The sequence below is a fragment of the Schistocerca piceifrons genome, chromosome 2, assembly GCF_021461385.2.
Source record: "Schistocerca piceifrons isolate TAMUIC-IGC-003096 chromosome 2, iqSchPice1.1, whole genome shotgun sequence".
NCBI classification, from domain to species: Eukaryota; Metazoa; Arthropoda; class Insecta; order Orthoptera; family Acrididae; genus Schistocerca; species Schistocerca piceifrons.
The window spans coordinates 305275189-305289344 of NC_060139.1; the positions used below are offsets into that span (position 1 = coordinate 305275189).

At 44.0% G+C, this 14156-nt stretch overlaps 1 protein-coding gene across 4 annotated transcripts in view; it reads right to left on the reverse strand.

Annotated features, from left to right (window-relative positions):
- The window catches only part of LOC124775109 (ATP-binding cassette sub-family C member 4-like), a 203973-nt gene that overhangs the window by 101448 nt on the left and 88369 nt on the right, over positions 1–14156 (reverse strand). For all 4 annotated transcript variants that reach the window (XM_047249940.1, XM_047249938.1, XM_047249939.1 and 1 more), the window contains exons 6-8: positions 13160–13316; positions 6403–6541; positions 6205–6315 (exon numbers count right to left, since the gene is read on the reverse strand). In XM_047249940.1, the coding sequence (XP_047105896.1) occupies positions 6205–6315; positions 6403–6541; positions 13160–13316 (407 nt within the window). The remainder of the gene's footprint in view (positions 1–6204; positions 6316–6402; positions 6542–13159; positions 13317–14156) is intronic.

Below are 14156 nucleotides of genomic sequence, written 5' to 3' on the forward strand. Positions count from 1 at the left end.
TGTCATACAACTAGCTGAGGAAATCAGTTCAACCGCCGCACAGAAGTAAGATTACCACCTCCAATAGAACCGGCCTAGTGAAGCACAGTGGTGCCCTAACAAACTTTCGGATTGATGACATTTGCATTGAGTCATTTACTACGATATCGCATTATAAAAGCTTATACAGATGTTTTAAACAGATTTGTGGTTTGTGTCATGTTATAGAATTTTCTGCTAACTTTTTTTTATAAGTAGATACTAAGGCGTCAATCCTAATTAGAGCGAACTCATTTCTATTTGTCTTGTGTCTATTTACCATATTCCAAATTTTAAGCTAGCGTTTCTTGTAAGAGTGGCAGTGAAACAATGGTTAAAAAGAAATAATTTGTTTGGGACACATCTAAAGACGGGAAAAACTTTCGCCGTTCTGTGCTTCTAAGATTCCTTGAAAGATATTTTCGGGGAACATTCATCAAGAAATATAGTACTTAATTTCGAAAATAAAAAGAGGTAGAAGTGTGAAATGTCCCAGAACATGTCAAAAAGGCTAACATTAAGATAAAGTATTTTCATGTGACAGGATGCAAACCCACAAATTTTGACCACGGTAACCATGACGTTATCCCTTATGCTGGCACTTAATCATGTAATAGTTTGTTTCCTGTCTTGGTTATCATATTCTATCTTGAAGGCTAATTTCGTTGATACGTTGTTAAATTTAGTGATAATGGTAACGCGTTTGTGATAACTTTTCAATTCTCCGTTTCCTTTAAATGGCATACTGGAAATTATAAAACAAGCGTGTTTCATGCTTAAATTGTAAATTATTGACGATAACTCACTCCTGAGGGAGCAGTTTTATACGTAGGCATTAACCGTAAATAAATTATCATATCACATTTTATTACGGCAATGATTATAATACGTCACTCCAAGAATGTCGTTTTCGTAAATGTCCAGTGCCCGCGTGTTGCGAGAGGCCTGTATCGAACGCTAGCGAAAGTCGATAGCCGATCATGTGGTCGTCGGTATTGCGCGACTTGAAAATGACGTCACGTTTGCGGAAAGCAGTGCGAAACGAGTGTTAATCGAAAGGAACGAAGTTGAGACACTCAATTAGTATTAAGTTCGTCCTGATGTTATTTAGTTAGAATCTGTTGAATTAATATTTAATTAAAAAGAAAAATATTATCGTCAAAGGCTCTTGAGTGCACTGAAATATTTTGTAATAAATATTTTCGAAAGAAAGAGATTTTGTTTATTGAAAGAAAACAAAGATAACACGGAGTCGACTGATATTACGTCGCTGACTGTGGTGAATTAGCTGTATTAGTGAACAATGTTAATTTACAAAGTACGGCGAAACCACCGACATTTCGAATTCTGAAATTTTCTAAGTAAATAAAATCCTTAAGCAGTTGGTATGCCTCTGAATTAACTACTCTTGTTTGGATGAAGATAGTAGTTGTGGTCGAATGGCGCAATATGACATGCTATATCTTCACTACACTGGAAGTGAACTTACAGAGGGTTACACAGAGGTAATGGTCACTTGAGTGCTACGCTAGTAACACACACACACACACACACACACACACACACACACACACACACACACACACACACACAGTTTTCAATTAGTAAACACAATTTGGCTCACACGTCATAAATTTGAACCTGGAGGTATCTAGCGACCTGAGAATTATCTTGCCACCAACTTTTTGAGGTTCAAACCTCTGCTAAGAAACAAGTACCGTGTGTTCCCATTTGCTATTTTTAGTTTACGTGTTGCAGCGTGTGGTGCAGAATTTCAAGCACGGTTTCAGATTTGAACTCTGGCACCAGACTTAAGCTGGTATGCAACAGGAGAAGTGATTCGTTCAGAATAATCTTTAATTCCAGGAACTGCACACGTTCATTAAGTTCCTCCACCATTTATTCCAAGTCCACGATCCACAAGTTTGACAGTTTACGGAACGTTTGGACTATCCCATTGTGATTGACGTTTAAAACCTACTGCGTCAACCATTACGGTATTACGATCTCCCAAGTTGCGATATTCTTCGGACTGTATGGGGGGGCACTTCCTGGTGCAATTTTAACATGGGACTGACAAGGCATTGCTAGCGTTGAATGTTTGTCAGTACCCTCGTCGACATGAATTTCTAATAAATTGCGTCCCTTCCTGTTGAAGATACTGTGACCATAGTTGGTAATATAAGTACTTGCTCTGGACTATCGACCAGCTTCGGCTGTAGTCATATCGTGTCACTCTTCACTCTTCAACTGATCGTCTCTAAGATGGCATGAGTTCTCACGCAGTGACGTCAACGAAGCAGGTAACTGCACTTTGATTCGCCTCCTGGAGCTTCCGTTCTAATATGACACGCTCCTGAACCTCATGATCGTTAGACGATAGCAATGGATCTACGTAAAACTTGGCACGGTATTATACAGTCTCCTGTGCAGCATACACAGAAACGTTTGTGGTAGTATATTCGATGAAATAATCTAATGTTTATCACAGGAATGTAAGGTCAAATGTCGGTTCTGAAATTATCCCAGAACTTAAGGTCTATCATCAGTTTCAGCCACTAACTCTGTTCCGAGCCGTCTGCACAACAGCAACGTAACATTGGAAACCGGAGTGCTTTACCAAGGACCAATTATAGACTGGAGTAGCTACACACTGAGGGTACGCTGCTGCAATAGCAGATGATGGACCCTTAGCCTTGGGCAATTTTCTACACAGCACAGACAATAAGACATTGATCATCAACGCGCAGGGAATAATTATTATAAAGTGGTGTCCCATTCGTCTACGTCAATAACATCCATTGAAATGCCAGAGGCTCCGCTTGAGAAATACTTATCTGTGCTGCTACTGAGAACTGATGAAGTTTCCCCGCTAATGATTCGCTGAAAGTTATGTTTTGCTCGCCTGAGGTACAATTCCATATGCATCGCTCCCGTGGGGATTGTGAGGACAGTATTAGGTTAATTACAGCACGCACGGAGGCGTTTGAACTGTGTCTTCCCGCACTCCATACGTGAACGGAACTAGGAAAAAATTCTAGTAACTCGTACAATGGGACGTACCTTCTGCCATGTGCTTTACTTGGGGTTTGGAGAGTGGAGATTTAGATTAATCTGTTCCTGACGTCCAAGAGCCTACAGCCATTCAATAGCGCCTGAACAGAAATAGGGTCGACGGACTGGTCACTGTACCACAACGACTGTTGTTAGTATTGTAGACGAATTCAATACGGCACTGGTTTATCTCGCTCACTTGAAAGGTATCACCTCTCGCGTAAGTTGTACAAGCTACGTCAAACGTAAAAAGTCAGTTGAGACAGTTCACAATGTCTGGCTTCAGCTTGCGCGTTGCTTCCAGCAATTTCTTGCCATGCCTGATGACTCTTCTGGGTCTACAACGCGTAATACACTCTGCCACTTCAGTATTTCTATTGAGTGAGTGCTGTCAGTACTTTCCTAGTCAGTACAATGGGGATGGTGTTTTCTTCGGGAGGCAATTAACTGGAGAAGTAATTTAGACATTCGAGTTAAATAATCCGATGGACGATTGGAGAGAACAACCGTTTACGGTAGTTAAACTACTTTAAGTGTGTTCATACCTTCCAATGACATGGCCGTTTATTTATGGAAGTGGATGTATGATCACCCACTGTTGTTGCTTTGTTTAAAAGAGGGGGGAGGGGGGGGGGGACCGAACTGCTAGGTCATCAGTCCCTCGTTCCGATGAAAAAAATTCCACAAGGGTGGGAGTAAAATAATCGAGAGATACAAAACACATCTGGAAGAAAGGAGAAAACCACAAGAATGACAGAAGGGCAACAAGCACTAAAATGGGCTAAATCTGACAAGAAAACCACACAGAGACGCAAGAAACATGCAGAAGAGATCAAAACAAGAGAGCAGATTACCATGGCTGGCTGACCATGAGAATTAAAAGGAAAGGCCAGCCACTGTGCAACGTATTAAAACCTCCACCCTGAAAGCACTAGGGTGGAGGACTCAGAGGGACAAAGGACATGCGCCAAAACTCAGACCAAATGATAAAACCCACCCTCACGAATAAAACGTAAAAGTAAAGCTGCTGTTGAGGTCGCCCAACACCGAATGTAGGGTTCTGGGAAAGTAAAAAGTCCGCCGCAGAGCGGCTAAAAGTGGGTATTCCAGCAAGAGGTGGACGACCGTCATTTGTAAGCCACAGCGACACCGAGGTGGGTCCGCGCGACGGAGGAGGTAACTATGCGTTAGCCATACGCCGGCAGAGGACAACTGATTCCCTGTGAGAGGACCGCACGGAAGACTTCCACACATACGTGGTCTCCTTAATGACACGCAGTTTGTTGTGCGTACTGTTATGCCATTCCGTCTCCCAAACCCGAAAAACTCTGTGGCGTAGGACAGAACGCATGTCAGTTTCGGAGATGCCCATCTCCAGAAGCGGTTTCCGCGTAGCCTGTAGGCAAGTTTGTAATCTGGGATTCCGACGTGTCCTGGGGTCCACACAAACACCACTGAACAACTGGACCATTCCAGGGCATAGATGGAGTCCTGAATGGATGCTACTATAGGATAGCGAGGGTAGCACTGGTCGATAGCTTGTAGGCTGCTCAAGGAGTCAGTACACAGGAGAAATAACTCGCAAGGGCGTGAGCGGATGTCGCTAACTGCAGGCGTCCAAATTCCAAAGCTTCATTAGAAGGAGACACTGCTATAGCACTCTGTCGCTGTCAGCTCTTTCCGGTCTGCAGATCAACTGAAGTAGTAAGCAAAACGGTAGTGAAAAGTTACCTTCCGAAGCACTGTCAACTTCTGTCGGATGAATTGTAAGGTTGCGTCACAGAGATTTTGGTTACAGACAAACACCAGAAATAATTACGTTCTTCCTCAACCGGCGGAGCACGACGTCCACTTAGAAAGCACAAGAATACAATACTATTTAACTGCTGTAACTCTGCAAAACTTTGTAGTGTGGTGTTTACTAGCTGTCACTAGCTGACAAGTCTTCCTCCTATCTTTACGATTCCGTTTTGCACAAAATACATCAGTGAATGACAGGACGTCTCTGGGAATGGACCCTTGTCCACTGTTTTGATCTTTGATCGTAGGTTGCGACTCGAGTGCGAGGTGGCGCTATGGTGGGAACAAAAAGGGTCACTGGAGAGAGGTGAGGACGGAACGAGCTTAGCGAGTGCCTCGCAAAGTGGTCGTGGATCAGGCCAGCGTCAGCAGTTCTTGCGGCGTGTTGTGGACAAGCCGAGGAGCCCAGGCGCTTGGGGGTCGGTGACGGTTGTTGCTGTCTGAACCTGGTTCATTTATTTACCAGTTGGAGAAATTGTGCTGTCAAACGTGGGCCCTGGAAATGTTTTAAGCCTTTAAGGTGATTTTACTATGCTTACGTTGTTTTATTTGAGCATGTTTTCTGGCGTCTATATCTGCAGGTGTGTTTACCCTGGAGTTGTTTTAAGTGCAATTTGCTGTTTGCTCCTGAACTCTGAATTCATAATTTATTGCGCGGATCGGTATTTTAAGTTTTCCGTAACAGAATATGATAGTTTCACTGACACTGTTCCCTTGAAAACCTGTGAAAATTGAAGGTATTTGTTATTTTGTCCTCTATCGGTACTGGCGTTTGGTCTGTTCCAGGCAGGACCCAATATGATCCACTGAGGCAACTGGCGCAACATTAAGACACTGCACTCATATTCAGGATTCCGTTTGTGCAAATCCCAGTCCAGCCGATCAAATTTAGGCATTGCGTGGTTTTCCTTTGTTGCTAAAGAAAACGTCGGGATGATTTCTTCCACACCCGTTTCTAGTCTTAAAGAGAGCTCCCTCTCTAATGATCTTGCCATGGACAGACCGAACGTATCTTCCTTTGCTGTGCTCACCACGTAATCTACAACCAAACTTTCTGACTGAGTGCACATAAAACAAGTGTTCCGAGTAACTAAAGAAATCTACCAGACAGTATGCCAAAATATGGTGCTCGATGTGTAGTCGTCATCCCGGTCCGCAACCTAAAAACATCAAGGCTTCAACATAATTCACTCACTAACAAGCCAAATATTTCAATAAACGTGTCCACGACCGTTCCACTTTCTCAAACGAGAAGCAAACGCCCGTAAATGCTTATCTCCCAAAAAAAAAAAAAAAAAAAAAAAACGTCGAAAGTAAGTATTTAGAACTAACCTGTATTCTATTGACAGAGACCCGGGTTTCTCCTACAAAGTTCACCGCGATGGGGACGACTATTCCGAGAATCAGATTCAGTCCGTAGAAGAACTGCGACATCGCAAACACCTGCAGTAAAGAAAACAGGATGTTATGTTGATGAACCACACTAATGGTTAACTGACAGCGACACTGCGGCAAGCTATGGCTGTTTACCTCTGCAGCAGTGGACACGCCGCCGGCCAGCCAGTAGGCTAGCAGCGTGGTGAAGAGCGCCGTGCGGTCAACCAGGAACTCAAGGGCCAGAACCAGGTTGCGCAGGTATGACGTCCGGGACACTCGCGAGATCTCTGACCTGGCAACACACAGCTGCTGTTTACCATCTTCACTAAAGCAAGCTTGATATTTATGAATATACAACTTACGTTTAACTAAAACATATTGACACAACTAGCATCACCTCACTTTTTGTGCAGATTTACTGGCCAACGCACGATCGGTTGATAACAGGCATTTAGTTTTTACTCAGTCCTTTCTGTCAGACGCGTGAACGTAGACGTTTACTATCATCATGGCCGACAACCAAGTACACTCGACAAAGTCACGCTCAAAGCCGCATCCACACCGCCCCCACCAACCAACGGGGCGTACAGTAATTATGTTAGTTCAGAAAGGTGAGAGAGATCCGGCAAAATATCACCAAATCTTATTCGGGGAGAGCAATGAAAGTGTCACTTCAACTTTTCCCCTTCACAGTACATACATTATTATTATAACGGATAACATTTTGTTCTATAAAATTAATCCCCAACATAGCCTCTCCGCATGAACTGTATGCTTTACACGTGTGCCTGCCCGGATTTCCCGATTTGAAACCGGTGTCAGATTTCATTCGGGCAGTTCCCTGCCGCGCCGGTAGAAATTACTGAGCTATTCAGGCATACCGCCGCAAAAAATTCAGATGATAAAGCGAATCAGTCAGTGAGTCAGTCGTGATGTTCTGCAACGTATCTAAATCGGATGTTATTGTGTTCGACGTGTATTTATTGCATTTTATGTGAACTGAGGAGCTAGAAACGACGGAGAGGCTCCGTCCCCGCCGCAACCGCAGTGGTCCACAACCCCACGACGACTGCCGCAGTCCACTTCACCCCTCCGCCGCCCCACACCGAACCACTCTTTCAGGCCACGGAAGCCGCCAGCCAGAAAACGTCGGGATGATTTCTTCCACACCCTTTTCCAATCTTAAACATCGCTCCCTCTTAATGATCTTGCCATCGACAGAATGAATGCATCTTCCGTTGTTTCGTTTGTGCGCTCGCCAATGTACGAACACTGCTGTGCGCCTACAAGCACACTTGCATTCTGAGCACTTCTTCGCTGCTCTGCTCCGTTCTGCGCCGCGCCTTTGTGTGTGTGTGCGGCGCGGCGCGTCCGCGGTGGATGTGGCTCAAGAAACGTCATGCTAATGGTCTCTAGCCTTGATATATGCCTCAGTTCGGCGAGAAAAGAAGTCTTCAAGTTTCTTCATGTAAGACAACTACAGGTGAAGCCATTCATTAATGATCAGCTCCCGTAGAAGGAAAAAAACTGCAGCGATATAAGTTTCTGTTTTTCACATGCTATTCCGAATAGTCCCAGACATTTTCTGCAGGTTTAAGCGGGCCAGTACACCTGCGATAGTATGCCTGTATGTTCATCAAACCAGGAGCGCGTAGGTACTGCCTCGTGAAAATAATAGTTTCCTTGGAAAGGTAACTGATCATGAAGACGTAGAAGAAAGGGCAACATTTGGCCTCCGAGAATGTTTATTTCAACATACTGGATCACATTACAGTAACCTGAATGAGTGGGTCCAATGCAAGATACTAAAAACATGTGCAAAACCTCGCCTCTAGCCTGGACTACACCCTCTACGGGTTAAACGGCTCATTGGGCTGTCAGTGTATTCGCAGCTTTGCAAAAAAATAGGTAAATCACGACACGTCGTACCAATCAACACGCCTACAGTCAGGTATTATCCAGTGTTGGGCGTTGTTTGATCCACTGCTCACGCGCAGCTTTGTGCGGATGTGAGCTACCTGACACTATGCAATTTCCTTCACAAAGTTCGCTCAAAAACACAAATATGCTTCTTACACCATTCCTTGTCGACACGTTGGACAGATCGCGTTGATAAACCAATAAATCGGACACATTCGTTCTCGATGCGGTTTTGGACACGTCATAACACGATAGTACCAATCTCACATTGTCGCATCTCTACATCGATCCATCTTATTGCACTGATTCCATACACCTCACTGCAACATATCACTTCACTGCCATGCTTTGTGGTGGGTCAACGACCAACTGGTGCCAGTTCTATACCATCTACAACATGATTAATATTTTGTCCTGTGAGAGTATGTAAGATATTTACAGTATGCAGCTTACGGCATATATCTCGAGACTTTCAGGGGACGAACTAAGCGTAGAAGCCCACTATCTGATCAAAAATATCCAGACCCCCATTACTGGACATTGAGGGCGTGACCACACTTCGGCTTTATAACCACTTAACTCTGCTGGTGATACTTTCAGTGACGTGTCGGAATGTACGTTGGGGAATAACAGCCCATTCTTTCCAGGAACTTGAGCGAGAGAAGATAGTTATTGTTGACACTGGAGTCTGGAGCTACGGGACAAAGGTGTTCAGCTGGGTTCAGGTCGGGATTCTGCTCCGGCCAGTTCGTTTCAGGGATGTTATTGTCCACCAACCATCGGATTAATGATATTGCCTTATGACAGGGTGCACTGTCATGTTGATGCAATCAATCATCGCCTCCGAACTGAGATCCTCTACTGTACGCAGTACAAAATGCTTTACAGTATGTTCATATGCTTCTTCAATTAGCGTTTTCTGAAGCATAATAAGAGACCACACCGTAACCAAGAACAACATCCCCTTACCCTAATATCACCTCCTCTGTACTTCTCTGTCGGCACTATACATACCGCCAAGTAACATTCTCAGCCATTCGCCAAACGTTTCCATCGGATTGCCACAGAATGTAGCATGATTCATCACTCCAAAGCACTTGTTTCCAGTCATCCACTGTCCCTCTTTACATCACCTCGAGTGTCATTAGGCACTGACTACAGATATAGCAGTGTGGCTTGTATACTACTGCAACCCATCCTTTTTAACTCCTTCCGCTGTCATTGAGCTAGCTGGACTGCTGGTAGCAATTTGAGACTCAAGAGTGACTCCATCTGATGTCAAGCGATTTTTTTGCAACCCCCTTCCGTAATGCTCGATGGTCCCTCTCCATCAGTACATGAGGTCTAACCGGTCTTGGTTTAGCTGCTCTTGTTCCTTTGCATTTTCACTCCACCATCATACCAACAACTGACTTGGGCAGCATCAGAGGAGTTGAAATATCGCTGATACATGTGTTACTCAGATGACATTCAATGACTAGTCCATGTTCGAAGTCAAAGAGCGTTCGTTACCGACTCATTTTGCTGTCACTGTTTTTCTACTGGCAACACTCCCAGCCTCCTTTCATACTGGTGAGGGTCCTCTCGTGGCATCTAGTGGACATTCCGCATTACATAGGTGTGTTCAGATACTTTTGGTCAGATAGTGTGTACTTGTTTGATTCAGCTTTACGGGTGGGACCTTAGGTCCGTTCAGCTGTATCAGGAATGGATTTCAAAATAACAGTTTAGTAAGTGAACAAGTGTTTCAGCAGAAAAACAACAGCCGCTACGATGTCATACTATGTGCTATTATGCCGTAACACATACTATGCCGTCGACAATTTTCAAACTTTGAAACTTATGCCATTTGCCAGCTTCGGCTTTGGTTGGAAGTGTCTGATGTCTTGACAAAGTACATTGTTGTTGTTGTTCTGAGGAATGAACTACTTGCAGCAGGGCGGAACTCCTGTCGTGCGCTGCTGCAATAGGATACATCAACGGTGTCGTCACAATCGATTCTGTATTTGTGCTTTTCTCTACTCCACTACTTTGCTGCTTCCGATAACGACTGAAATCTACAGGTAAATAATTAAAACTGTAATGGCTGTTCTTGTGCGCTCATTATGAGAACCGTGTTTGCCGAGGTAGTCTTACACTTTCACAAGGCTTACGCAAAATATCTGTTTGTGATGTAGACGGCAGTACGTGATTATGTAGCTGATAGTACAGATTGCATCACTGTTATAATTTCATTGAAGTCGTTATGGCTATACTGCCGCTTCCTCCTATAAAGCACTAAAATGCTAAAACATAGGGCCTGATAATTATAAGTGTTTTATAAGACGCGGCGGTACAACCAGAAAAATGTTAATGACATTTGTAAACCAATATTCCCTGTGGTGCTGAAGTCAGCCTTGTAACTGGTTGCCTTGCGAAGGATAAAATTGCAAACGGTAATTAAAGTGCAAATCTTCTGAACAGACTGTGTGGAAGAAAATGTGAGATGAGTCCTAGAATGCAAAAGTAAAACGCATTTTTCGTAAGGAAAATGGACCTTCGCACAGGGGTGCATTGACAGGAGTACTGTGTGTCGCTTCCATTTTCAGGCCCAGCAAGATTCACCCTGGGGTCGTAAAGTGCCTACAGGACTTAAAAGCTATTGGCAGCGACTTCGTAATGTACACCCCTAAATGGTCCAAGTAAACAGGTTAACGTAACATAATCGCTCAGATATCACACTGCACGCAGCGTAACTACGTCGCGACAACATCCTACACCCGAAGTGCCAGTTTTTTGCTCTCGTCATTGTGTTGGTTTCTGTATTGTTTACACCCGCAATACTACGCCTTATGGGCCTATGTAGTTGCAGTCTATGGCCATAAGACCTTTTTGGAACGTCACAGATATGCTCAATAAGGTTCATGTCTGGGGAGTTTGGTGGCCAGCGGAAGTGTTGAAACTCTCAGTTTTCCTGGACCCACTCTGTAGCAATTCTGGACGTGTGGGGTGTCGCATTGTCCAAGTCCGTTGGAATGCACAATGGGCATGAATGGATGCTGGTGATCAGACAAGATGCTTACGTATGTGTCACCTGTCAGAGTCGTATCTAGACGTATCAGGGGTCCCGTATCACTCCAGCTGCACATATCCCACACCATTATAGAGCCTCCACCATCTTTAACAGTCTCCTGCTGACATGAAGGGTCCATGGATTCATGACGTTGTCTCCATACCCGTAAACGTACACTCGCTCGATATAATTTGAAACGGAATTCGTCCGATCAGGCAACATGCTTCAAGTCATCGAAAGTCCAATGTAGGTGTTGACGGGCACAGGCGAGGAGTAAGTCATCAAGGGTGCAAGAGTAGGTCTGTTCCGAAAGCCCATATCGATGATGTTTCGTTGAATGGTTTGCACGCTGACACTTATTGATGACCCTGCGTTGAAATCTGCAGCAATTTGCGGAAGGGTTGCACTTCTGTCACGTTGAAAGATTCTTTCAGTCGTCGTCGTTGGTCCCGTTCTTGCAGGGTCTTTTTTCTATGTCAGAGATTTGATGTTTTACAGGATTCCTGATGTTCACGGTACACTCGTGAAATGGTCGTACGGTAAAATCCCCACTTCACCGCTACCTCAGAGTTGCTGTGTCCCATCGCTCGTGGGCCGACTATAACACTACGTACAAACTCACTTAAATCTTTTGTATCAGCAGTAACCCATCTAACAACTGCGCTAGACACTTGTCTTATATAGTCACTGCCGGCTGTAGCGCCGTATTCTGCCTGTTAACACATCTCTGCATTTGAATACGCATGCTTGTACCAGTTTCTTTGGCACTTCAGAGTATATGTATTATCTACGTATGGGCTAATAACACAGGCTGTAGAACCGGCAGTAGACAGATGTAGTTGAGATACCCGTTTTCCATCTTATTGGATATGCAGAGACTCCATCCAGTTCATTACTGCAGGTGTTACGTCTACGAAATCTCTACAGGTTCCCATGAATTTTCTTTTTGGCCAGTCGTTCGAAGTGCACGCAAGTCTCTGTTCCAAGGTTCTACAGTCGCATTGGTCGTAATCGGTAATTCCCCACTTGTGTAGCATTGCTTTGGTCGCGGCGCGCTCTGTATACCTGCAGAGTTGCCACACAGCCGAACGATTGGAGGGCTATGGAGGAGATGTTTGCTCCACGCAACCTGTCGCAGCGGTCCGCCTTTGTCAAGAGGCACAAACTCTTCGTACTTCTATGTACAGCCCTAGTAGATCTCACGAATAGCTACCACGAAATCCAAGACAAATATTAGATACTAACAAATGGGTACGTGACCACATATATATGATGGAAACTGCTTGAATTTCTCCTCACATACGGCAGAAGTAGGTCTCCGCTCGCTCTCTCTGTCTGTCAACTGCGTACGTAATTTCGTTTTGAACCTGTAACTCAATTTTACTGCATGTTGAAGCAAACTGCTTGTCATTCTGCTGTTCGGCCTGCTGCACTTGCTGAAGTTCGAAAATTATCCAACTGTCACCGAAGTTGGCTCCACCATTACAGAACCTTACACATTGAAACATGTTTTAGATCACGGCTAGTAATATCTAAATCACCATGGGCCTACATTAACAATGTTTAGTTACCTTTTTGATGCCGGACTATTTCGAAGTTAAAACTCAATTCTCTCGCGCTCCATGTTCAATATTTTAACGGTAGGTTTATTCACCTTCTTTCAACCATTGAGTATTTTCCTACAGGAACAATGTAATCAACCAGTTCGTAAGTTCAAGTTTTGCAGAAAAATTACCTGCTCAGAATAGCCACTCACTAAAATGTCCCTTAATTATATTATAACCAGAAGTTTGATACGTTTATGTCAGTATATGTCCACTTCAACATGGTAATAAAAAGAAATTGTTACAGTGTACCATTGTTAAGCAAGAACAAGACAAATGCTCACCTGCCACTACGAACAGATTTAGCTTAAGCGTGCATACTGTGGATACGTACTTCCTGGACTGGGCGACCAGCTTAGCAAACGGCATCTCCCAGCCGTACATCTTGATGACACGCATGCCCGACACGATCTCGTTCATCAGTTTCATCCTCTCATCCGTCCGGATCGCCACTTCCTTGCGGTACTTGGCCGACAGCCGTCCGGTTATGTCTGCAAACAGAAAACATCATCATCATCATCATCATCATCATCATCATCATCATCATGTCACGAGCACAGGTAAATATTTTCCAACGAGTTGTAAGAAGTAGCGGTAGCCATTTCAGCACCAAAAAGTATTCATGCGCAAACTGGACTAGAAGAAATAAGACGAAACTCTGAGGGCGTGAAATTTGACCTGTTCCCATCGTGGTAGCTTTGATATACTTTCTGGGACTTCATACGTAACTAAACTTGACAATACTGCCAGATAATCGCCTTAGCTGTATCAGCGGTTACGGCAACATTTACGAAAAGTTACTGCAATTTCAAGTTAAATAATTAGCATCTGTTCTCTCTCTCTCTCTCTCTCTCTCTCTCTCCCCCTCCCTCCCCCCCCCCCCTGGCATTGTTCAGATCCCCGTTCGGACCAACCTACTTTAAGTTCCTCATCGTTTATGTAAATCGCTTGAGACCAATGTTAGCTTTGTGCTTCGGCAGGCGACAGCTGATTTCATTCTCCATCTGCTTTTCAGTACTGTCGAAAAACTCCATCCTTGCATGTATCATTATGATCCTTGTTGCGTATCACCGTAACGTGTCGCTTCTATTTGTATAGCATGTAAGTTACACTGGGCTGAAGTACTTGGAACTTGATATTACGGTGGTACATCTGTAGTGATGTTTCTTTGTGGACACTCGATAAATTTCTAAATCCTTTGATTGCCAGTAATATGAAAACAATTTTAAAGTTTTCACAGGAATGCCAATCATTGGCAAGCAACGGGTACAAGAAGAAATTCGCAAAAATTAAAAATCGGTTGTTTTAAGGTGGTGCTTTCTCTTTGAAAC